General features: G+C 58.4%; 7 protein-coding genes across 7 annotated transcripts; 4 read left to right on the top strand and 3 right to left on the bottom strand.

Annotated features, from left to right (window-relative positions):
- Positions 1 to 469: 469 nt before the first annotated feature.
- Positions 470 to 2285, top strand: TRAVEDRAFT_51548 (uncharacterized protein; the record flags this gene model as incomplete). Its single annotated transcript, XM_008043907.1, has 7 exons — positions 470 to 543; positions 627 to 830; positions 886 to 1126; positions 1188 to 1451; positions 1529 to 1723; positions 1784 to 1927; positions 1980 to 2285. 7 exons carry the CDS (start codon positions 470 to 472, stop codon positions 2283 to 2285), a joined length of 1428 nt encoding a protein of 475 aa, XP_008042098.1.
- A 964-nt stretch (positions 2286 to 3249) lies between these two features.
- On the bottom strand, positions 3250 to 6281 carry TRAVEDRAFT_66590 (HCP-like protein; the record flags this gene model as incomplete). The annotated part of the gene is made up of 4 exons (XM_008044328.1): positions 3250 to 4407; positions 4466 to 5038; positions 5089 to 6036; positions 6087 to 6281. The coding sequence occupies 4 exons, from the start codon at positions 6279 to 6281 to the stop codon at positions 3589 to 3591; spliced, it is 2535 nt and encodes an 844-aa protein (XP_008042519.1). The 3' UTR covers positions 3250 to 3588.
- A 908-nt stretch (positions 6282 to 7189) lies between these two features.
- TRAVEDRAFT_131580 (uncharacterized protein) lies at positions 7190 to 8835 on the top strand (the record flags this gene model as incomplete). The annotated part of the gene is made up of 8 exons (XM_008044327.1): positions 7190 to 7299; positions 7353 to 7389; positions 7444 to 7505; positions 7564 to 7713; positions 7767 to 8049; positions 8101 to 8151; positions 8203 to 8439; positions 8500 to 8835. The coding sequence occupies 8 exons, from the start codon at positions 7190 to 7192 to the stop codon at positions 8833 to 8835; spliced, it is 1266 nt and encodes a 421-aa protein (XP_008042518.1).
- Positions 8836 to 8953: 118 nt separating this feature from the next.
- TRAVEDRAFT_74222 (uncharacterized protein) lies at positions 8954 to 10945 on the bottom strand (the record flags this gene model as incomplete). The annotated part of the gene is made up of 5 exons (XM_008044326.1): positions 10673 to 10945; positions 10395 to 10624; positions 9978 to 10342; positions 9824 to 9925; positions 8954 to 9772 (listed from the first exon to the last, which is right to left on the bottom strand). The coding sequence occupies exons 1-5, from the start codon at positions 10888 to 10890 to the stop codon at positions 8954 to 8956; spliced, it is 1734 nt and encodes a 577-aa protein (XP_008042517.1). The 5' UTR covers positions 10891 to 10945.
- A 4464-nt stretch (positions 10946 to 15409) lies between these two features.
- On the top strand, positions 15410 to 15763 carry TRAVEDRAFT_131350 (uncharacterized protein; the record flags this gene model as incomplete). The annotated part of the gene is made up of 1 exon (XM_008044325.1): positions 15410 to 15763. One exon carries the CDS (start codon positions 15410 to 15412, stop codon positions 15761 to 15763), a length of 354 nt encoding a protein of 117 aa, XP_008042516.1.
- A 918-nt stretch (positions 15764 to 16681) lies between these two features.
- Positions 16682 to 20476, top strand: TRAVEDRAFT_131337 (uncharacterized protein; the record flags this gene model as incomplete). Its single annotated transcript, XM_008044324.1, has 5 exons — positions 16682 to 16853; positions 16910 to 16960; positions 17011 to 19379; positions 19439 to 20234; positions 20331 to 20476. 5 exons carry the CDS (start codon positions 16682 to 16684, stop codon positions 20474 to 20476), a joined length of 3534 nt encoding a protein of 1177 aa, XP_008042515.1.
- A 477-nt stretch (positions 20477 to 20953) lies between these two features.
- TRAVEDRAFT_31126 (trimeric LpxA-like protein) lies at positions 20954 to 21938 on the bottom strand. Its single transcript, XM_008043647.1, has 5 exons — positions 21821 to 21938; positions 21689 to 21768; positions 21532 to 21631; positions 21427 to 21479; positions 20954 to 21324 (listed from the first exon to the last, which is right to left on the bottom strand). Exons 1-5 carry the CDS (start codon positions 21829 to 21831, stop codon positions 21035 to 21037), a joined length of 534 nt encoding a protein of 177 aa, XP_008041838.1. The 5' UTR covers positions 21832 to 21938; the 3' UTR covers positions 20954 to 21034.
- Between the last annotated feature and the right edge of the window lie 162 nt (positions 21939 to 22100).

The raw sequence follows: 22100 nt of genomic DNA, 5'->3' as shown, positions 1-22100 counted from the left end.
CAGGTGGCCATAGGTCAGAGTGGGTGCACAGCCACAATCGCACCAGATCCTGATAGCCCTCGATCAGGGCTACTGGAATATATCAAAATATGTCCCCGTATCCAGGGTTGCCAGTGAGATACGGGCCCGTATTCAGTTGGCAGATTTTGGTTACACCCGTATTTTGTGAATACGGGCTCTGTTTGGGCCGGCCAGCACAGCCACTGCTACGAAAACACCATCAGTGCGTAGCCATGACCCAGGGCTACTCAGAAACGTGCAAATACGGGGTAGAATTCCTAACGGTTCCCGAGCTATGGCCTCCGTATTCAATCCGTATCCACCCGTATTTGTGCCACTGACCTCAGTGGCAGGTATTATAGTGTTAGAGCCTGGGGATGATTTCGAGCAGCAGAGCGATGATGACGACGAGGTACAGCCAAAGAAAACCACCAGTCGGCGTCAAGTCAAGGTTCATCGCACGGACGTCATGGCTGCCCGGTCTGACAGAGGTGCAGCACCAAAGAGGAAGTCTGTGACTTCCAGCATAACCACCGAGAACGTGTGAGTCACTCAGGTCGACGTGGCTGTTGCTCTTCCCTGACTCATTCGCTCACCATATCTGTCATTTGTCGGCCTCCTCTCAGCGACTCTGGCAACTTGAAGGCGAGTAAGAAGCCAAAGGTTGCGGCGACGCTAACCGGCCTTCGCGCTGGCTGGGACACTCCCAACAAATCAAATTTGAAGGGCAAGTCCACCGCCAGATCGATTCCGACACCTACTCCTCGCAAGCTTGCAACGACACCTGTTGCTTCAGCGCGCACGACCCCGGCTTCACGCACAGCAGAGAGGTATGTCTTCTGCAGGCCTCCGCATGAAGCGGACTGTTTCATATCCTCATGATAGTGCTCGCAAACCGGCTGCTCCCAAACCCACCAACGTGGGTACCACGAAGTTTGCCCCAGAACCCGTCGATGCGGATGCTGGTGCAGACACTGCGGCGGCGGATGCCGGTGGTCTGAACGACTATGGGGGCCTGCAAGACGAAGATGACACGGTGGAGGCTGCCGCCGTAGCGCCTGTGCCAGCAGCAACTTGGCAAATTCAGGGCCTGCAGTCTGAGAGCTCGGACTCGGACGACGACTTTGTGAGTGTTCATGGCTTCTTCCATGTGCACCCTCATTCCCTGACACTCGTTACTGTTCCAGCCTGCCGACAACCTGACTCATGTCGCCCATGTACCCGCCAATATCGTCGGCATCGTCCATCGCCCAACCGGTCAGAGCGGCGCAAACCGTCGTAGATGGAACACCTCCGACCTCGAACCTGAGATCCGTCACCGCTTCACGCACGAGCTCATCCCTCTCACACGGGCTACCATGAGCACGCTGCTGCCGTGGTACAGCCTCACTACGGATGAACGTCAGGCCCTTTTCAACCGTGTCTTCCCCACTTACGACCATGTCATTGAAGTGAATGATGTGGTCTTCTCCTTGGCGAGTGTCCCTTATATCCTTGGCTCACGGTACAGGCTGACACGATGCATTAGATGAACAACCGAATCACGGAGTGGCAGGGTAAGTTCGCTGCGGCCGCGCTGCATGTCCTCGAGGCCCACTTCGTGAAGGCTGGCATGGCTGAACCCGAAGTGCGCGCCACGTTCTGCCGCATCCAACTCGGCACCCACGTTGCTGCCATGAAGGCGCCGTTCTTGTGGCGTGTCTGGGAAGACGGAAAGAAGAAGGTATGTATCATTTGGTACACGTCATGCGGCGGTTCGATCTCATCGACTATCACTATGCAGGGATGCCTTCAGGGAGAGTTCGTACTGGGGACCTTCGGTCTCGTCCACATCCCTGTGCTCCAAGCTGTGCCTCTAGCTCTTCGTCAGGGTGAAGGAGAGTCGGATTTACGCCCTTCTGGTGCGCTCATCCTGGCTGCTCTGGCGGTGAGTAGTCTGCTACAAGTATGTCGTCATTTTCTCACTAACTTCAATGCAGGTTGAATGTGCGCTCAACGTGTGGTTGACCGGCCAGCGGATCATTCCGCAGGGCCACGCTGGCCACTTCTCCGCCGACAACTGGGGCGACAAGACTGTTGTGTCGCGCGGCGTCGCCAAGTCTTCGACAAAGGTGGCCAACATGTTTGCGCGTGCGAAGAGCCTCTCGTTCGAGCACTGGATTACGATCTTGGATGTCGCTCGGGACCGTTACCGCCTGCACAAGGCTGTTCAAGATCGACAGGCGATCACTATCGAGTCCGCCAGCGAGGAGGCGATGACTAACTCCGACGCCGAGTCCGAGTAAAGGTAAGTAAGCATTTGAGTGGCTTGTATATCACTGCTTACAGAACCCACAGAATGCTCGTATAACTGTGTGGTACAGTGTCTGTATTACACCGGCTCAACCCGGTGTGGCGTCACGCTCTCACTGCGGCGGTGCTCAACCGCCTGCCCAAGTACGATACCCTTCCCGCCCGAAGTCTACGTCTGCTCCTGTCTTCCCGATCTGTTGATTCCTGCTCGCTCTCGAGGCTTGCCTAGACTGATAGATGCTCATCCATCTGATTCCTGCTTGTGCCTCATCCCATCACGCCACCGTGTCGCCTCCTTGACCAGGTGTAGATTATATAAGGGCTGCTCAACAAGCCCGCTAGATCTTGGCTCCCGTTATCTGTAGTCCGTGTAGTACCATCATCTGTCGGCGCTTCCAATCCATTCGTTGAAGTCGTCGAAGTTCGTGTGCGTGTGTGTATATACATGCTTAAGTACCGTCTCAAGACCGAAAGCAGGTTTAATATAGGCTCTATGTTCGTCTTATAGTAGTCTTATCTATTAACTTCATGCCCGTCTTCACATACTTCATGGTCTTATCAAGGAGAGGCCAGTCTTCGCCAAGAAAGTCCGACTTTGGAAGTAAATCGACTGGTCTTCGTAAGTCAACTACTTCAGACTACTTATATGTCTTGAGGTACTTGGAGGGTGGCCCAAGTCAAGGTGTCAAAATGCTGATGTAAGGGCTATAATAGTTTTGCGGAAGTGCTGATGCGTGGAAGGAGTGTTATTTTGCTGATGCAGCCACAACGGACCCGGGACCTCCACGTCAAATGAAGGAGCCTGCATACGGATATGCTCGCGCGGTGCGTAGACAAGACGGGTAGTCAGAACACGAGCCCCAACTCTGAAGAACGCGAACTTACCGCACAGAGAGTGACCGAGTCCGAACGGCGCGGAGTGGTCGCTTGAGAACGCCTCAACGGTGGATTTCCCCACAAATTCATCGATTATGGCCGGCCGAGATTTTACACTCGAACAGCAATCCTCTAGAGTCCGTGCTTCGAAATGTCTGTACGGCGACAATGCGCCGGGATGTGGATATGTAAAGGGTCCGCAATGAGCGTCCGAGAGCAAAGTGCAGGGGATACATAAGCGAGCGTCAGCTAAGATATACAGTCGTTACGTTGGTCTACGGATATCGCACAAGCACCCCTCCGGATCCAATGGCAGCAGTGTTGAATACTAGTCCTCTGCATGCGAGCGAGCGAGCCTCCCCCGTCTGCGTCCACGCCGGACCTTTCCTTTCGACTCGGAAAACACGAGACGCGCGCGCCTCACATCACCACGCAGTTCCCGTTCTCCTCTGCGCGCTGCGTCGCGATACCCATCTCCTCGAACGTCTTCGGGCCATTGCCCGGCTTCGGCCTCTGCGGCGCCGGCTCAGGCGCGCTCTGCGGTAGCGGTTGAGGGGCGCCCGCCGAAGAGCCCGGTCCACCCGGTCGGCGCAGCGGCGGCGTCCCCGCAGCCTGTTGTTGCGGGGGGCGCGGCGACGGCGCGGGCGAGGAGCCGCCCGACCCGGGGTCGACGAGGCTGTAGCGGGCCGCATGCTGGAACTGCTGTTGCTGGCTGTTCGGGCGCGGGCGCGCGGAGGCGCCGTGGGGCGGAGACGCGCCGGGGGGTGGTACACTGCCAGGGGGCCCTGACGGACGACGGCCGGAGTAGCCCTGCTCGTCGACCTGAGGCAGACGCGTAGGCCGCCCCATGCTCGGTGGCGAACTCGTCTGTGGCAGCCCAGAACCGTATCCGGAGGGGGCGTAGCCAGAGGGCCCAGGGGGACCGTATCCGGAGGGCGCGCCTGCGGCGGCGCCGTACGCCCCCATACCCACACCACCCGCCACCGGACCGCCGAGCATCGAGTTCTTGCGGATGTTGCTCACGATCTGGCTGCGTTTCTCCACAGGCACGGGTGCGGGGAGCGCTGCCGCGCCCGCTGCACCTGCGACGGCCTCGGAGCGCTGCTTCGCCTGCGTGCGTTTGCGCACAAGCTTCGCGTCCGTCAGCGTCTCGTGCTGTTCGCGCGAGAGCGCCTGCGCGTCGGGCTGCGCGAGGGCCTGCAGTCGCTCGACCGCGTCGGTGTTGCCATGCTCTGCGGCCTACGCAACGGAAGTAGTGTCAGATAGATACAGAGGATAAGCAAACGCGTGTACGCACCCTGCTGTACCACTTGCGCGCGGAGTTCACGTCCTTGGGGCCGCCGACGCCCACCTCAGAATAGTACCCGAGCGCAAATTCCGCGCTAGGCAAACCCTTCCGTGCAGCCTTCTCCGCGAACGTCCATGCGAGCCCCTCGTCCTTGTCGAACGCGCCCTCGGCGCCGCACAGGAACCACTTGCTAAGCGCCATATCTGCCTCGATCTCTCCCTGCTGGCTGGCGAGCGAGTAGTATTGAACGCTAAGCAGCGCGTCGAATGGGAATGGCGGCGTGGCGAACTCGTACGCATGCCCGAGCTTGTACTGCGCAGGCGCAAAGTTGAGGTACGCCGCGCGCTCGAGGTGTCGCCGCGCCTCCTCCTGTGGCGTCACACCCGGAGGAAGTAGAGTTTGGAAGAGGTGCGCGGGGATAGACACATGCTCGAACTCGTTGAGCAGCAGCAGGCCGTATACGTACGCCGGCTGCGGCACCTCGATGGTCGCGAGCGTCGCGGCGCGGCTGAGCAGCGGCAGCGCGGCCTGCGGGTCCGGCTGGAAACCAAGCTGGCCCATGAGGTGGGCCATTCCGAGGCGCTGTGCGGAGTTAGACGCGAGGCGGTGAGCAGGAGGCGGGGAACACGCACATAGTAACAGCTTTCGACGCCGTGTTTCATCCCGCGCTCGAAACAGTCCTTCGCATGCTGCATGTCCCCGAAGTTCTCGTACTCGCGCCCCAGCTTGAACCACGCGGAGTGATAGCCCGCCTTCGCTGCGCGCTCAAAGTCCCGGAACGCGTTGCGCGGGTCGTGCGGGATGAATTGCGGGTAGATGCCGGTCGCGGCGCACGTTGCGCGCATGTAGATCGCCTCGGCGACGTGAGGAGCGAGCGGGCCCTGTTGCGCCTGGGAGGCGATCTGCAGGACGATGGGGAGCGCGACGTTGACGAGCTTCTGGAGTTCGGGGTCATCGATCTTCGCCGGGCCGACCGCGGGATCGCTCGCATTGGAGTTTGTGCGGGCGAGAAGCTGTTGGGCGCGATCGACGAGCGCGAGCACGTCTTTGCACCACACAACCTTGCGCGCGGGATCGCACGTCGGTTGTTGGATAGCCATCTGCTGCACCGAAAGGACTGCGACCGTAGGGAGAGGCGCGGTGAGCGAAGGGGGTCCATCGCGCGCGCCAGAAGGGGCGGGAGGTGAAGTACGCGGACCGAGGTTGAGACCAGCGAGCGAGGCAGAAAGAGAGCGCTGGTGCTGGTGCTGTAGATGGTTTCCAGAAAAGGACTCAGCGAAACCGAGAGGTTGCTGTTGGGGCGGAGGGGACCAGGGAGACCAGTCGGAGCCTTGCGGAGGGGGTAGTGGGCTAGCGCCGCGAGACACGGGACGTCCTTGGGGAGCAGCGAAGCCTAGATTTGCCTGGTGGGGTGGTGGTTGCGACGATTGGGGCGGGGAGGGCGCGTACGAGGAGTTGAACATGGGTTGGGGGAAGGAGGGAGGGCTCGATGATTGTGGTGGTTGGAAGGAAGGAGGGTTGGCGCCTTGTGGGGGTTGGTAGGAAGGCGTATAGACCTGTTCGTCGAGCGTGCGCGCCATCTACATGATGTCAACACGATGAGCGGCAGAGGTGACAGATCAGGACGCACGTTTTGTGGGAGATCCGGCTGCAACTTGTGTGGGCGAGGTGCGACGAGAGGATCCTCGTAATGAGGACCTGATTGATACTGATCCGAGTGAAAATCGGGCGGGAGAGGGGGCAGGGCAGGCGGCGAGCCTTCATGCGAGCGGCGAGGCTGATCATAGTCATCGAACGGTCTGGGGGGCACCGGGGGAGCGGCCATCGTGTACAAGAGAGGGTCGAGACGGGTTTGGGAGAGGTGATTGTCGGGATGAGCGGCGAAGTGGGCGGTCTGAGAAGGGCGCGGTGCAGGTATTTCTACTGAGGCAGTTGTCAGCGCCGTCGCGTCGCGACTCGTGCGCAGTCGACACAGCGTGGACCGCCCGGGGTGCAGGCGGCGACTCGAAGGACTCACATCAGCGCAGCCTGGCAGTATCCTTCGTCCGTCCGGTCCTGGCTTTGGCAGAGCGGTCTCGCCTATGGTGATGCGCGCGAAGAGACGGCAGAGGTGAAGGAGGGAGGAGGAGGAAGAGGAGGAGGAGGAATGTCGGACAAGACGCGCGCGCTCGATCAAGCCAGATCGGGCGCACCGCTGCTTTCCCGTAGGCGCCCATATCTACGCGCGGGCTGATTGGCTCGCTCAAAGCTGTGCTCCCTTTCTCCTCTCCTCCCACCGCCATCGAGGGACATATCGTCCGAGTTCTCCATCTCGAAACTCCTCATCTCGGACGCGGAAATGGCAGTGCGCGGACATTTGTTATTTTACCCGGCCAACGCGCGGTTTTACTCATCACGTTGCGCGGACTGTAAGTCGCTGATCGTATGACTACTGCATACTGCAGTGTACGAGCACTCGGGCTGCACATCCACCGTACGCAAGCGCACCCACACAAATGTCAGGAATAAGACCGACACTCTCGAATCTGAAAGTACGATGAAGGAGGGAGGGGGGATCCCCGATCATCCTACCGGAGACCAGGGTATACACTCCCGGCCCGATTGGGGCGCACGGCCCGCCGTAATGAATTTGCGGGGAAACGGTGCTTCCACCGTCGACTCATTCTCAGTTCTGTCCGATAGCACTCTCTCCTGACCGCGAAGATCATCTCAACGCAAGCTAAACAAGACAGAATGGCAACACAAGAAGCGAAGGCGGCGCAAACTCTGTCAGGGACACAACGCGCGGTGCGGTGGTACCCACCAGCGTACGATATCCGCGTCGAATCCGTCCCTATTCCCCAGTAAGCCAGACTCGGAATTCGCACACGATTGACTAATGCTTGATGCCAACTAGGATCGTAGACCCGGACGATGCTATCGTTAAAGTTACGGTACGCGATCCGTTGAGCTTCAGTGGAGGCGACCCGACTAAATCATTCACCTAGCTCGCGGGCCTCTGCGGGAGCGACTTGCATATCTACCGTGGCCACGAAGATGTCGATAGCGAGTACGCGGACGTATCTGGGCTGGAGGATGCAGCTGACCGCGCTCTATCTACAAAACAGTCTGACATGCGGTCACGAAGTCGTGGGCGAAGTCGTCGCACTCGGACCTAGCTTCCATGCAGACGCGACTGGCCGGCCCGAGTTGTACTCTACCCTCCGCGTCGGGGACAAGGTCGTCTCCCCGTTCACCGTCTCATGCGGAGAGTGCCAGTGAGTATTCGAGTTTCATATCGAACGGAATCCTCCACTTACCGTGTCCTCAGCTTCTGCCGAATCGGGTTCACCTGCCGGTGCATCCACTCATGCCTATTCGGCATCCCGACACTCCCGGGAGGGCAAGCAGAGTACATCCGCATCCCCAAGGCCGGCGGGACACTTTTCAACCTCGGCGCGCTGCAGTCGTCCAGCACGACACAGCTGGCGGATAGCTCTCTTATCCTGCTCGCAGACATCCTCCCGACGGGCGTATTCGCAGCTATGCAGGCGCTGCAGCACCCGAAGATCGCGCCGATGCTGACGGGCGTGCCGTACCCATTCGGCGGCTTCGTGCCCGGGGGGGCTACCGCACAGGGACAAGCCTCGAACGCGCTTCAGAAGGACGACCGCATCCTCACGATTGGCATTGTCGGACTAGGCCCTGTCGGAGTAGTAAGTCACTTGCTCCTCAAAACGTGTAATGCCTACTCACCTGCACTCGAGTGCGCGACCGTCAGCCTGCTAGACATCCTCGCGGGTCTCGAGAAGAGCCAGGGGCTCGTGTACCAAGTAATCGCGATCGACCCGCTCGAGCCCCGCAGGAGCAAGATGCAGGCTGTCTACGACGCAATCGCGCAGTCCGGGAAGGGCAACGGCCGCTTCGCGATCGCGTCCGTCGAAGACGGCAAGGCGCTCGCGCTCGAGTGGACGAGCGGCGCCGGTTGTAACGCCGTCCTCGAGGTACCATCTACTATCCCATACGCCCCAACATGACGTACTCACCTACTCACGTACTCGCAGGTCGTCGGCAACCCCAGCGCGCTCAGCCTGGCGTACGACATCGTGCGCCCCTTCGGCACTGTCAGCTCCGTCGGGGTGCACCAGGAGCCGCCGCTGCCGTTCACCGGTCGCGACGTGTACAACAAGAACGTGTCGTTTGACTTTGGGCGGTGTCCGGTGCGCGCGATGTTCCCGATCGCGCTCGAGATCCTGTTGAAGCGGCAGGACGTGTTCGGGGGCGTGGGCGCGGAGGCGAGTTTGATCGACAGGATTGTCGGGTTTGGCGAGGCTGTGGATATGTACAAGCTGTTCGATAAAGGGCAATGCGGGAAGATCCTTTTCGATCCCTCGCTGTGAGCATGTATATATTACAATATCTAAAGAAGTAGACGAACGCCGCATGTAACACTACGTCATGTCAGAACTGCCATCAAAACAGTACTGGGCGGTGAACACGTACCGGCGCTGTGCATTGTCAGACAACTTGGACGTACGATACCTCTACGTCGTCTTTACTCGACATCTCGGCGCCCTCCTTCTCCGCCTCTGCACTATCCTGTTCGGTACTGCTCTTGTCGTGCGACAGTTTACGGCTTTCTGCGAATTCGCGCGCAAGATCTTCCCAGTCGAGGGACTTGTCGATGTTGTCCAATGGATGGAGGCGACAGAGGGTGATGTAAACAACCCCGGCCACGACGGCGCTGACGTACCATCCAATCTCGTCGCATCTTGTCGCAGCCTTGGGCACGGGGATGCCAAACGTCCCGACGAATCCCACAAACGGGATCATCATCCCACAGAAGTACGCGGCGATGGCGTTGAGGTTGAACCCATGAAAGTACATGTACCGCGCGCCGGGCGCCGACGAGTACGCGTCCGCGATATGGATGTTGCCCCTGCGCACGACCCAGTAGTCCGCAACCATGATCGCAGCAGTCGGACCCATGAAGATCCCATAGCCCTCTAGGAACGCCAGGAAGCCGTCCGCGGACGCGAGCAGCTTCCAGGGCATGAGCGCGAGCGAGACCGTGCAGCAGAGCCACATCCCGCGCGTGAGGTTCACGTACGCGGGGAGGAGCGCGGTCGCGTCGCTCGCGAAGGGGAGCAGGTTCGCGCCGAGGATGGTGCCGAAGTTGAAGAGCGCGGCGCAGAAGGCGAGGAGGAAGACGCCGAGGCGTGCGGGGCCGGTCCAGGAGTGCTCGAGGATGGCGTCGAGGAGGTCCCACTGGTTCCAGAGCGTGACGCCCCAGGCCCGCTGGATGCAGGACGTGCCGAAGATTCCTATCATGCCTCCCTGAATGAAGAGTGAGCGACGCTGAAACGTGCCGCGTGAAGGAGGACTTACGAGTGCAGCAGGAAATGGGACAAATATGATATGAGTCCACATGACGGCGGAGGGATTTGTGGCGTAGCGGGAGAAGTCCGGCATGTTAGCGATGAAAGTCGACTAGGTCGATAAACATTAGCTTGGACTACGACATGACAGACAAATCACATACCCAGTTACCCATTGCGGAGTTGATTGAGCCAACGACCAGCCATACTAGGGCAGAACCACGGGGACGTGCCGACAATCCCGCTAGAGCTTCGTCGGAGGCAAGCTGACCACGGCTCTGCACCAAGCAGTAGATGAGCAGCCCGAACACGGACGGAGGCAACGTCCACGCCTTGAACGTATAGAGCCAGCGCAGCCGGTTCGGCCTTAGGGAACAGAACGGTAGCTCGATCGCCCAGAAGATGAGAAACCCGATGAATCGCTGGAGAGTCGTCCCAACGGACGGAGGGAACTGCGAGCCGAGATTGTCCCATCGCTTCCCGATCACGCATCGCAGCATTGTGGATACGAAGGCGCCTCCCTGAAAGTCTGCTACAGTGAGCTTACGAAGTCGCGCAACGGCTCGAAGGGATCGGCGTACTGAGTATGGAAACCCATAGCATCGCGCAGGCACCGCGAGCGAACACGGGCCAGTAGTGGCCGTACATCCCGAAGCACGTCCTGAGGATGACAGGGTATCCGACATGGTAGTTCGCGGCTGCGCGAGAGTTCAGAGCCATGCAGAGCCCGGCTACGAATGCAGCGATCCAGACGACGATCGTCGCCTGCCACCATGTGAGCCCTGCCCCGACGATGCTAGACCCGAGTGACCTGGAACAATATCAGCGATGCTTTGCATACGAACATAAAATGACATACCAGTTTCCAAACCCCATTCCGAACCAGAAGAGGCAGAAGTTATACCACTTCCAATTCACCATATGAGGCGGAGAAGGCTTGAGATCTTCGTTCGACCACGAGTGGCCGCCTTGGGAGTTGCCTTCGGTGTGCACATATCGCAAGAACTCCTCCCTAGAGTTACAAGCAGTTCGGAGTCGCGATGCCCACTCGCGGAGAGGTAGCAGATAGTTATGCATCAGAGAGGTGAGCGCCGCGAGATCTTCGAGGCTACGGGAGCTGGCGCAGATAGAGCATGTCCGCCCAAGCTATAAGCTCGCAGTCGGATGGCGGCGGTCCGGTGGAGATCAGGCGAGCAGAACAGATAACACCGAGGCGGAGTGAGTGCGACGCGGATATAGGACCCGACAGGTGATAGAGGAGAGTGCTTCGGGAAGCGCAAGCAAGATAGCGAGAAGATGGTTTTGGCCCTCCGCGGACCTGCCGGACAGCTAACGCTCCTCCCGGCGCAAAGTATGCCACATGATTCACCACAATATTATCAGGAACTCTGTCGCGAAGTTTAAACGGAAGCACAAAGCCGCGCGAGGGTTCGGTGTACCAGCTGGTAGTCGCGCGCCAGACACCGTAGATAGAGCCTGGAAAGGTCGATTTTACCAAGCAGAAGAAGTAGAGTTGTATGTTCCAAGACTCATATCTCGTTGAGACACAGGAGTGTTTTGTTCAGCCGCTGCCTGAGCGTGTGTGGGCGTAAGTGGGTGTCAAGAGCAAGACGAAGCCAGCGCCAATCGCGTGCTGTGGCTCGAATCGATTTTGTAATAAGCGCCGGTTGATCAGTCGACTCCGTTTTGCACCACCACCCGGTCATTCAAATATTGATGCCGGATGCTCTTCAAGAAATATAGGAGCGCTATACAGCTGATTCTGTCTGTATGTGGAGGAATCCGACGTCAAGTCCAAGCCCTCCAAGATTTGGCCCTGACACTCTGAAATCAAGAAAACATTCCGCAGCCTCTAGTTTCTCAATCCACGCTGGTGTCGACGTGAGTTTCTTCTTCGCATATATGTTCTGGCACGGGACATCTGATAAATAGCTCTATTGCGGCTTTGTGATCTCTCTCGCGATGTAGAAAGCAGCGCGTGGGCCAGACTGCGAAGTTCGGGATACGTAACATTCCTCCACCCGAAGCAACCGTGACGCTCGAGAGCACCTCATGGCACCTCCCTGAAGGCTATTCGCCACGTCGCTCAGAGCGCTTGACTATCCCATGGTCGTGTGAGATAATTGTCTCTGACTGCTTGTTCTCGACGCTATTACAGCTTCTGCTATACAATGGCGGTACCGCTCTCTTTGCCTGGCAGATCTCACTTCTATCCTATCGGGAGTCGTTCAGCTCTATGTCTTACACGAGATTTGCCTCCAGAACCGCAAGTCGCGATCCTGCTGCTTCCATGCGGCGACCCTACGAGTGTTCTATACACTGTTTATTCCGAGACGTCTGCAAGTAAGTCCTCGCGCTTCGTTTTAATGCGCACGACATAGACTGATCTTCCTTCATAACTCGCATCAAGTTCACCGAACGCTCGACTTCACGTGTTGCGATCACGACCCGGGGGTGATAGGTGCGTGGTGTGTACTTTCCTACGATGCAAACGCTGAACTTCCCAATAGCTAGGAACATCCTACTCCTCTCGATGATTCTCGACAATATTCCAGCAAATATCGTATGGAATATCTTCCTTGATCTGTACTTCGATGACGACACCCTTGCCGCCTTCACCGCTCAGTGTCGCAAACTCGTGGAACAATCGGAGACCGTCAGCGCTTGGCAAGCGTCATCTTACGCGTCAACTCTCCGCATGGGCACCGATTTCACTCTGGAGGAGGTGCACCGCCACTGGTCGCTCTATCTTGCGGCATCCGAGGCGATGGACAATCGTGCTCTCGCCCTGCGCCAACTCATGGCCGATGGCTCGAAGAGGGTGCTTGCAGAGCACTACGGAAGTGCGGAAGCGTCCGCCGCGGTCTCCGCCGAGCCCTCTTCAGGGCCGTTCTCTTATCGCGCCTCCGCCAAGTACACCGAACACTTGCGAGAATACTGGCAAACTGGATCTACCAGCTCCTCGACTGCGGAGCCTCCGACCGCGACCCACGTCAACCCGACATTCCTATACTCTGGAGCCGGCGAGGGCTTCGCCGTTCACAATAGCACGGATCCGCTTGCTCCGTTTCACCTTGCTCACGTCTTCGGGAATGCGCGCAACACCCCTATGACGAAGCTTCTGGTGTCTACCGCCCAAGAGCAGTTCCGCGACTGGTGCGAGGCGTTCCACATTCGTGCCTCGGCCGAACAGCATCAACTCGTCGTCCGGTTCCTCTTGGGCGACCCCCTGGCGGTCTCGCAAGCGCTGCAGGCTAGAAACGATGCAGCGCTTTCTCAGTGGGATGCGGTTCCGGTGGCGCCGTGGACGGGTCAGGTCTTTCAGCTCAACGCTCACGAATACAACCACTCTCGTGCACCGACTCGCTTTGATGCGATCGACACGTCCAACCTCTGCGACGACGTCGGGCTAGTCAACGTCCTCCTCTCTTCTATCCCCCTCCTTTCCGAGCGCTCGCCTGCTAGTGGCGTTCTATACACGGAACACTCCCTCGATCCTGACAAACACTCGGACGCTGCACAACAATTCGCTTCGATGCTTGTCTCTGATTTGGCTACGACCACGCTGCTTTTCAATCTCGCACCAGTTGACGCGCTCTCCGGCTTCACCACGCAAAGTGATACCCACGAGCTTCAAATTCTATCTTGGCAAGAACAAACGAGAGGTGTTAGACAGACGTCCAAGCAGAGACACCGCCAGAGACTCACTTGGAGAAGGCCTTGGACGGCCGACAGACTTGCAGCATCGTCGGCCCATCCCCCTGCACTCATCGACATCCCTCCCCCAGCACTATCTCTGCTCCTTTTCGATATCTACAGCTATTGGTTCGGTGCAGAAAACTCGTCTGCGGCAAGGCTCGACCGCGGCGCTCAAACACGCGCTAGCTACACCAGAGAGACCTTCATCGTCCTCCTGCGCTTTCTTCGGGCTCGCTTACGCCTCTCCAACGCCAAATGGCTCGAAACTGCAAGGCTTTTCCTCGACCACCTACGCTCCAGCAATCTGGTGCAAACTGGGTCGGGCGACTTTAGTCACCTGGAACTCATGATGCTACTCAACCGACACCGTCTCTTCACCGTCCCCGCTGTGGAAGAGTATCATAGACCGCCGGTCGGCAGACTGTCCCGGTGGACGACGATACCTCCGCTCGTGCGCGTCTACTTGACCATTCCCGACGGCGGACTCGAGGTGCTTCAGCGGTTCTCCGACACCCTCCCGAATCCTCCTCTTCACTGCGTCGTCCGGTCCTCTGCGGGTGTCAAACACGTCTTCGAGTCTGTGCACGCTGTCTCCGGGCACATCGTCGACGTGGGGACACCTTCAGAGCCGGCCGTCGTGGTCAAAGGAGACAGGTCCTCGGCGTCAGGACCGTTGGTACTCTCGTTCATCATCCCCACCCGCACCTTGACTGATGTCGCTCCACCCGACACTACGTTCATCCAGCTCGCTGTCGCGGCCAGCCCGAGGGCCAGGGCGGTCTTCGGACTTACATTGGGAAAGGACCTCACCATCGCCTCTGCGTGTCTCGACGACGTGGAGCGCGTCCACGTAGTCCCCGTGCACTCTCTCGAGCCCCCGCAGACCGTGGAGCCGCCTGCAGAGATTTTCGCTAGGCCGCCTGAGGCTCTCGGCACGCAGCAGACGGTCATCGTTGAGTTCAAACACGACGAGCCCGGCGTCGCTAGAATCATGACCACGCTGCTTCTCGTCGAAGACCCGATGGCCAGGGCGCTATTCGCGAAGCGCGACGGCGGCGTAGTGCCTCACTTTTCTCAAACCTCGCCTTGCACAGTCCGTGTCGCGCTCGGAGCACAGGGGCAGCACCTCGTCTTTCCTGTACCCATTTGCGGCAGCAAGTGGATAGCTGGCCATGGCAAGCTGGGTGAAGTACTGGTATGTTGTGCCACGTCCTTAGCCGAGTCTCACTGTGCGTCGTTTGCTGATCACGAGCATGTGTAGGTCTACATGCCCTTCGCTGTCCCCTCCTTAGGAAAAGAGGACGGGTTGAAGGTCGATCCTTTCCCCGTCGTCCGCGGAGGCGACGCCCTGGTGGCTTGGAACATGCATCGCGTCAATCTCGACCAACTGCCCGTGGTCGACAAACACGCCGCATCGCAGGGCTGGCTGAATACGCATGTCAGCTCTCAGTTCTCGGAGCGTGAGAGCCTGATGAAGGGCGGCGCCATCACCCCGGTGGAGACGCTCACACTCCTGAAGAACACCATCCAGTTCATCCTGACCAAGGCAGCCGGATACCCGAAGGGTCCGCCCAAGAAAGTGTTCGCGCTGCGGGACAATGCGACGAACGACATCGACACGATCCTGTTCGTCCAGGGCCTTCGATACGACATGGCGGCGCACACCGTCGTGTGCGACGCCTTCGTGCTGCCCCTGTGCGCAGAGCACATGCCCACCATCCAGCTGTGGCTCACGCGCCTCCGCAACTCCGGGGTCACCGTCACGAACGCGCGGACGCACGAGGGGGAAACTCGCGCGTGGAAGCAGCTCCTGCCTGCGTTGGTCGAACGCTGCAGGACGTCATGGAGCCACGCCCGCAATTGCGAGTACGTCGCAGAGGGGCGGATACCGCTCTCCATGGAAGTCCGCGGCGGGGACCCGCTGTGCAGCTGCGGACGCGGGAAGGACGTCGAGGGCATGCGCGCGGTGGAGCTTTGGCGGGACTTCGCCCCGCTGGTGACTCGGATCGCGCTCTCCCCGCTATTTGCTGTGTCATACTTGGAGCAGGTCCGTGCGCCTATCCCGGGCGAAGACACCGCTGAGGCTAGTGTCAACGCAGCGAGTCGGTGCAGCAGGTGCAACAAACCGGGACGGCTCCGTGATTTCAAGAAGTGCGGCAGGTGCAGAATCGTGATGTATTGTTCTAAGACCTGCCAGAGATCTGACTGGAAGGCCCACAAACTCGCGTGTGCGACCTTGGTCCAAAAGTAAGGTGACTGGTGGGCCTGCGGACTGGTAGAACCCGGCGTGCCGTGGCTTACTCGAGAATACTTTACACATTTTTCGGTATCGTACGACATTTACACAGTATTTGTATGGTATAGATCATACCATGACTCCGTGTATCTGTCACTAACTTTAAGATCCAAGGACGAGTTAAGTGATTTTCCAATTGTTCTACGTTCAAAATCTTCCAGTCCGACAAGCCCGACGCTGATCCTTGCGCGCCAAACGATGGACGCCAAGCGTATTTTCGTGCCGTGCACACTTCTGTCAAACCGAGGTCGACCCTATACTTACCTCTGCACCACGACCTTGCACGACTCAGACATCGCAAAGATACTGGTAATTTCCCCTCTTGCACACTCGACTATGAGGCCAGGAACGGAATAGTGGTTGCATGGGCGCAGTGCCTCGGCAGGACGGGGATAGGCCCCTCCCCGCTTAAATGCTGGTGAGGTGAGTTTGTCTCTTCGAAAGTTCGTTTAGTACTGATCTGGATAGTTTCACAGTTGATACACGCGGGGGAAGACTCGTTCTCAGTACCAAGAGTCTTTTAAGTACCATGCGTGAGAGACTCGGCGGTTAGCACGAATCTGAGTACTCCTCGGAAATTTGCACACCTCATCCAGGGCGAGTTTCTGTTCCGCGTTCAGCACTCTGAACTCCCGCGCTGACAGCCAGTACATATTAAAGGCAGATCAAATACTTCCCGCTCCGCTATCGTGTTCTATCGCAGGTGTGCACTGCTACCGCAGCACCTGGCACGATGCCGCCACGAGGCGACTGTGTATTTATTAACGACTGCCCGTGCTCGCCCGTACCCCCCAATTTCCCCAGGCGCATCACTTCCTCCCTGCAAATCTGCTGTTTGATACCAGCTAACACTTGCGCTCACATCAGCGAGCGATGGCTTCACCGCTCTACTGGCCCGGGGAATACTACTTCTATCTCATTGGCAACACATCTGCAGTTTCACTAGTTCGCGATCTACCGCCCGACGTATCCGAAAACATATTGTCACTCCCATGCGGTGACCCAAGAAATGTGCTCTATACCGTATTCTGCGAGTCGCCTTCGCGTGAGTGATGGATAAATCATGCTGCTGCTACTCCGTCTTACGATAAACCTGGACAGTGCCACGGAAACTCGACTTCACGTGTGGCGATCACGACCCGGGAGTTTTAGGTACGCTGATCTACTGTAACGCCGTGCTAAACATAGTGACCGTTCCATAGCGAGAAACGTATTGCTCCTCGCCATGATCTTCGATGATGTCACACAGACCGCAATCTGGGATATCTACATGCACATGTACCTCGACGACGACTCACATACCGCACTTGTCGTGCAATGCCGCAAGCTGCTCGCCTGTTCCGTCACGCTGGAGGCCTGGCATGCATCCTCCTACGGCGCTTTCCTTCGAGTGGGGACGGAACACACTCTTCTCGACCTGCGGCGACTTTGGTCGTTCTACGTCGACTCTACCGTCCCAGTAGGAAGTCCACGAGCCCTTTCCACTCGCAAAATGATCGACGCGGGCAGAAAGAAGGTGATGGAACACAACAGAGACTACGAGGTCCTCATCTCGCCTACTCGGTCGTGTGAGCCCCTCTTACTGGAGGCGGTGCGCGTCTTCACAGAACAGTTCTCTCGTTACTGGAGCACGGGGACAACATCGTCTGACGCCCACCGTGACGACACTACGGACACCCGACATGCAAATCCGACGTTCCTGCAATCGAGGCGCGGCGAAGGCTTCAGCGTACATTACGGTACACACCCGTTAGCTCCATTCCATCTCGCACCACTATTCGGGAATTGTGCTCAGGGAGCCCCTTCCGCACAACAAGCAGTCGCAGCGGCGCAAGAGGAGTTCCAGCATTGGTGTCAGGCGTTCAGAGCCCGGGTGAACTCGGCTTCCTCTCAGAGCGCCCTCGTTGTCCGCTTCATCTTGGGGGATGCGATCCACATCGCCAACGCGTTGTCTACATGGGACGTGTGCGGGGCGACCAGTACTACTCCCCCTTTCGTTTCACCTTGGACATCTACGACTCTCGAGCTCTGCATAGCCGAATACCGCGACCGTTACGCGCCCGTGGTCTTCGACATCATCGACACCTCAAACCTCTCTGACCACGTTGGGCTACTCAACATCCTACTATCCATGATACCTCTGCTATCGACTTCAAAATCGTTGAGCAGCGTGCTCTACACAGAGCTTCTGCAGGTACAACACTCTGATTTTGCGGCACACCTCGCACCTCTTTTGCCTGCCGACATCTCTGTGATCACGCTACTGCTGGGACTTTGCCCCGTAGAGGCTCTATCCGGCTTCAGCAGTTCGTATCACTCGTCCGGGATGTTTAGTGACAAAGACGACGACTCTCCGTGTCGGCAGGTCTTGACATGGAAGCAATCTCTCTCAAGCGATCGTGCCGCTTCCCATCTTCATATGAATCCTCGGGAGCTCGCATCCATCCTGCACGATACGTACAATCGACTCTTCGGAGATGAAGATCCCACCTATATCCTCCAGCTTGAACGCAACCGTCTCTCCACGGCAACAAGACGATCCTCTGTTGTCAAGTTTTCCAGAGAGACATTTGTGCTCTTCCTTCGCCTCGTACGCTTGCGGTGCCCCATCCCCGAGACTCAATGGGCGGAGACCATTCAGCTGCTCGTCGATCAAATAGTGCGTTCTGGAAGCACCAATGGGCCGCATCCGTTCGACGTCGTGTACCGTCAGGACCTCTTCGCCCAGCTACATCGCCACCAAGTCTATACCCACCCCGCGTACCTCGAACCACGCTCCCCCTCCGGCCTCTTTTCTAGATGGTCATCCCTTCCGCATCTAGCTCGTATCTACCTCGCCGTCCCGCACCAACACCTTGCCGTTTTGCGCAGTCGATTGGAGACACCCTCCCTACACGGCGTGGTGCGAGTGCCAGGCGGTCGCTTCGAATGGGGCTTTCAGTCCGTCGACGCGACGTTCGGTATGATAGTCCGCAGTGGAACTCCTTCAAGCCCGAAAGTCGACGTTCATGAAATAGCGGGGGGCTTCGATGCTGAAGACTCTCCACTCGTTGTGTCGTTCGTGGTGCCCATCTGGGTGTTGACCGAGTCTTCGGACCACCCGGAGACGCTTGTCGTAGAGCTCTGCATAAAAGCCACCCCGGACGCAAGACGAGCCTTTGTGCACATTCTGGGGTTACGTCTAGCGGTGTACTCGACTATTATCTCCGATGCTCAACATGTCTATATCGTCCCCGAACCTCAGTGTCAACTCCCTATGACACTGATTCCTCCTTCAGATGCTCCCCTCGTAGAGAGCGGCGGAGGGACCCGTATCGGAACACAGACGTTCGTCGCCGTTGATCTAGAGGTGACCACAAATCGTGTGGCCTCCCTGACAGCGAGGGTTCAGGTCGAGGATATGGAATCTAAGGCGACGTTATCCAATGGTGGGTTCCCGACTGTGGGGCAAGCCTCCCCGTTTAGAATGCGCGTCACCTTGGGAGGACACTCGCAGGATCTCGTATGCCCGCTTCCGGTCATCGGCAGTCAGCACAGGACACGTCTCGCACGCAAGTCATCATACATCGAGGTATATATAAATTTCTTGACGTACTCAGGACACCCGGTGCTTACTGATGCACAACTCAGGTTGTTGTTCCCGTCGCAATGCCCTTCCCCGATGTGTGGGCCTTGCAGTCGAATCCGTTCCCGGTGATTCGTACAGGCGACACACTTTTCCCTTGGAACCTCCATAGAGTGAACCTCGATCGCCTACCAACCGTGGAGGTCGCTGCACTAAAAGGTCCCTCCGGCAAATGGTTCAATCCGCATGTCAGTCTGCAAATGTCGCACAGGGAGCGGGAGGCGAGGACACGTGGAGAACTCACCGGCCTCTCGCTAGTGAAGGATACGATACACGCAATCATGCTCGGGTTCGCGGACGTAGAGAAGCGCAACTCCCCAACCCGCCCTCAAATATTCTCTCTCCTCGATCAAACAACAGGTACAACGGACACCGTGTTCTTTGTCAGAGATCTGCGCTACGACCTCGCATGCCACACGATTGTGTGTGACGCATTCGTCCTTTCGCTCTCCAAACAGGTCATGTCAATCGCGGGTCCCTGGCTCAGCGCGGCGCCAGGGTTTCAGTCTGTGCCGGTTTACGGAGACGAGATGCGCACCTGGAAGCAGCTCCTGCCTGCATTGGTTGAGCGGTGCCGGACGACATGGAGACACGGGAAGAGCTGCGAGTACGCCGCGCGGGGCAAGATCCCTCTCGAGTTGGAGATCATGGCGGGCGACGGGCCGCTGTGCAGCTGCGGCCGCGGGAAGGACGTCGATGGGATGTGCAAAGACGACGCGTGGAAGAGGCTTGCGCCATTCGTCACCCGCGTCGCGCTTTCCCCGCTCTTCGCGGTCCCGTACCTGGAGCCCATATTCGAACGTGACGACGCCAACGCTGCTGGAGGTGCGAGGCTAGGATCACTTCGGAACATCGCCCCGCCTGGTCCGCGCTTTGACAAGGATTCGTTGGGTTCAGATGCGACCCGATGCGCGAAGTGCTCCTGGCCCGACAACAAAATGCGGAAGTGCTCGCGTTGTAAGACCGTGTCCTACTGCTCAGAGGGGTGTCAGAAGGCGGACTGGAAGAAACACAAACCGGCTTGCCACGTAGCACAGGAGTGAAGCGCGTACGCGTGCGGAACCGAGAGGAATTGGTGGGAGAGTTGGACATCGCACGTCCGTCCAGAGAAGGAACGGCCACTTCGTCTTGTACGACCGTGTCTCGAGAATAGTAGTTGTCATGCCATATCTCACCTGCGGCGACCCGTTGGTCGAAGCCTGCTCAACTAGAGATCAATTCAGGTGCTGGCCGACTTTGCAAAGTCACCGTCGCACTGCGTAAGTCATTCGCCGAGCACGGCTCTGCGCGCGAGGTGATTGAGGTGCTTCGTGTGATGGACGCACGTTATCAAAGAGAGCGAATTCCCCCCGCTCCGATGTAGGGAAGAGTTCTCGCGTCGAGCCAATCCCACAGGGCTGGGTAGGCGACCTCACTTTAATATACATCTATTTTACTCTTCCACCGATGGCGCCCGGAGACCAAAAGACAGTCGGTCCATACTTGCACTCACAACGCCAGCTGTCTGCACGCGGTTGGTATATCTGTGAAGCTTGAAGGATTAAGGCGTCGACCGTAATTATATCACTAGAACATGAGAAACAATGCTCAGACACACCACACTACGCGCCGTCACCCCTTCTAAGCCGGTTGAACTTGGGCAGCATCTCGCGGAGATACTCCGCGTGTTTCCTCCGGAGGTCCATCTCCTGGACCTTGCCGCGGCCGCTCCATATGCGCCGTTCGGCGGCAGGCCCGTGTATGACGGTGTACTCGTCGAGGATCTCGTCTTCGGTGGGCACGACGAGGACGCCGGCGCCGATCACGCAGTACGAGGACATGCGGAGGGTGTGGTGCACGCGTGCGCGTGTGCAGACTGTGTTGCAATTTCCGACGGTTGGACACTCGACGCCTGTGAACGCGGAGTGAGACGCGAGGCCGCAGGGATGACGCGGTAACAGAGCTCCAAATGCATCTCTCCGGACCGAAGGAGGCAAAAGTAAGAGAGACGTACGGCAGCCAATCTCGAAGAGGTTATCGTCCCCGATGTGCATCACTTCTTTGCGCCTGGGAAGGGTAAGCGCGACCGCGCGGGCGGCGAGAGAAGGTGGCGACGAACCTGTTCACGATGATCGCGCCCTCCTCGATAATGCAGCCGGAGCCGATGACAATGGGCCCTGCAATGGCGAAGATGGTCGCCTTGGGGTGGACGATGGTGCCTACGGGCGCAAGCGGTTACGCGTGTGCCACGAGCGGCGGGCGAAGGGGACGCGCACCTGCGCCTATGGTGATGTCGCCCTTGAGCTCGACATCCTGGCAGACGACGGCCTTGGAGTGGATCGTAAACTTGTCGCGTCTGTGTGACTGCGGTGAGTTGCAGCGCGAAGAGCAAGAACGAGAGAGCGCACATGGGGGGCATCGGTGGCGGCTGTGGTCAGAGCGGCGGCAGTGGGGATGTTGTGCACGATCAGCCGACCACTGTCACATTGCACGCAGCGCGCTCGAGGTCGCGCGAATGTATTGTTGCGGTCGCCGTTGGCGGGGACGGGGAGGAGTGGAGAGACAAAAGGGCGGAGGCGGGCCTCGTGGTGGCGAGTGGGAAATCACACTCCGCGCTGGGCGAGCGCGATACCGAGCGCACGTCCCCTCCGTCCTTGCCGAGCTCTCTTCTCCCGATACCCCTTCCTC

The sequence above is a fragment of the Trametes versicolor genome (assembly GCF_000271585.1).
Source record: "Trametes versicolor FP-101664 SS1 unplaced genomic scaffold TRAVEscaffold_10, whole genome shotgun sequence".
NCBI lineage: Eukaryota > Fungi > Basidiomycota > Agaricomycetes > Polyporales > Polyporaceae > Trametes > Trametes versicolor.
The sequence above is the reverse complement of the archived record's forward strand: the minus strand, read 5'-3'. Positions and strand labels throughout refer to the sequence as shown.

Coding starts and splice junctions, on each gene's coding strand:
- TRAVEDRAFT_31126 (XM_008043647.1), bottom strand. Junction 21,632..21,688: donor CGACATCACCATAGGCGCAG/GTGCGCGTCCCC, acceptor TTGCGCCCGTAG/GCACCATCGTCCACCCCAAG. Junction 21,480..21,531: donor GGCGCGATCATCGTGAACAG/GTTCGTCGCCAC, acceptor TACCCTTCCCAG/GCGCAAAGAAGTGATGCACA.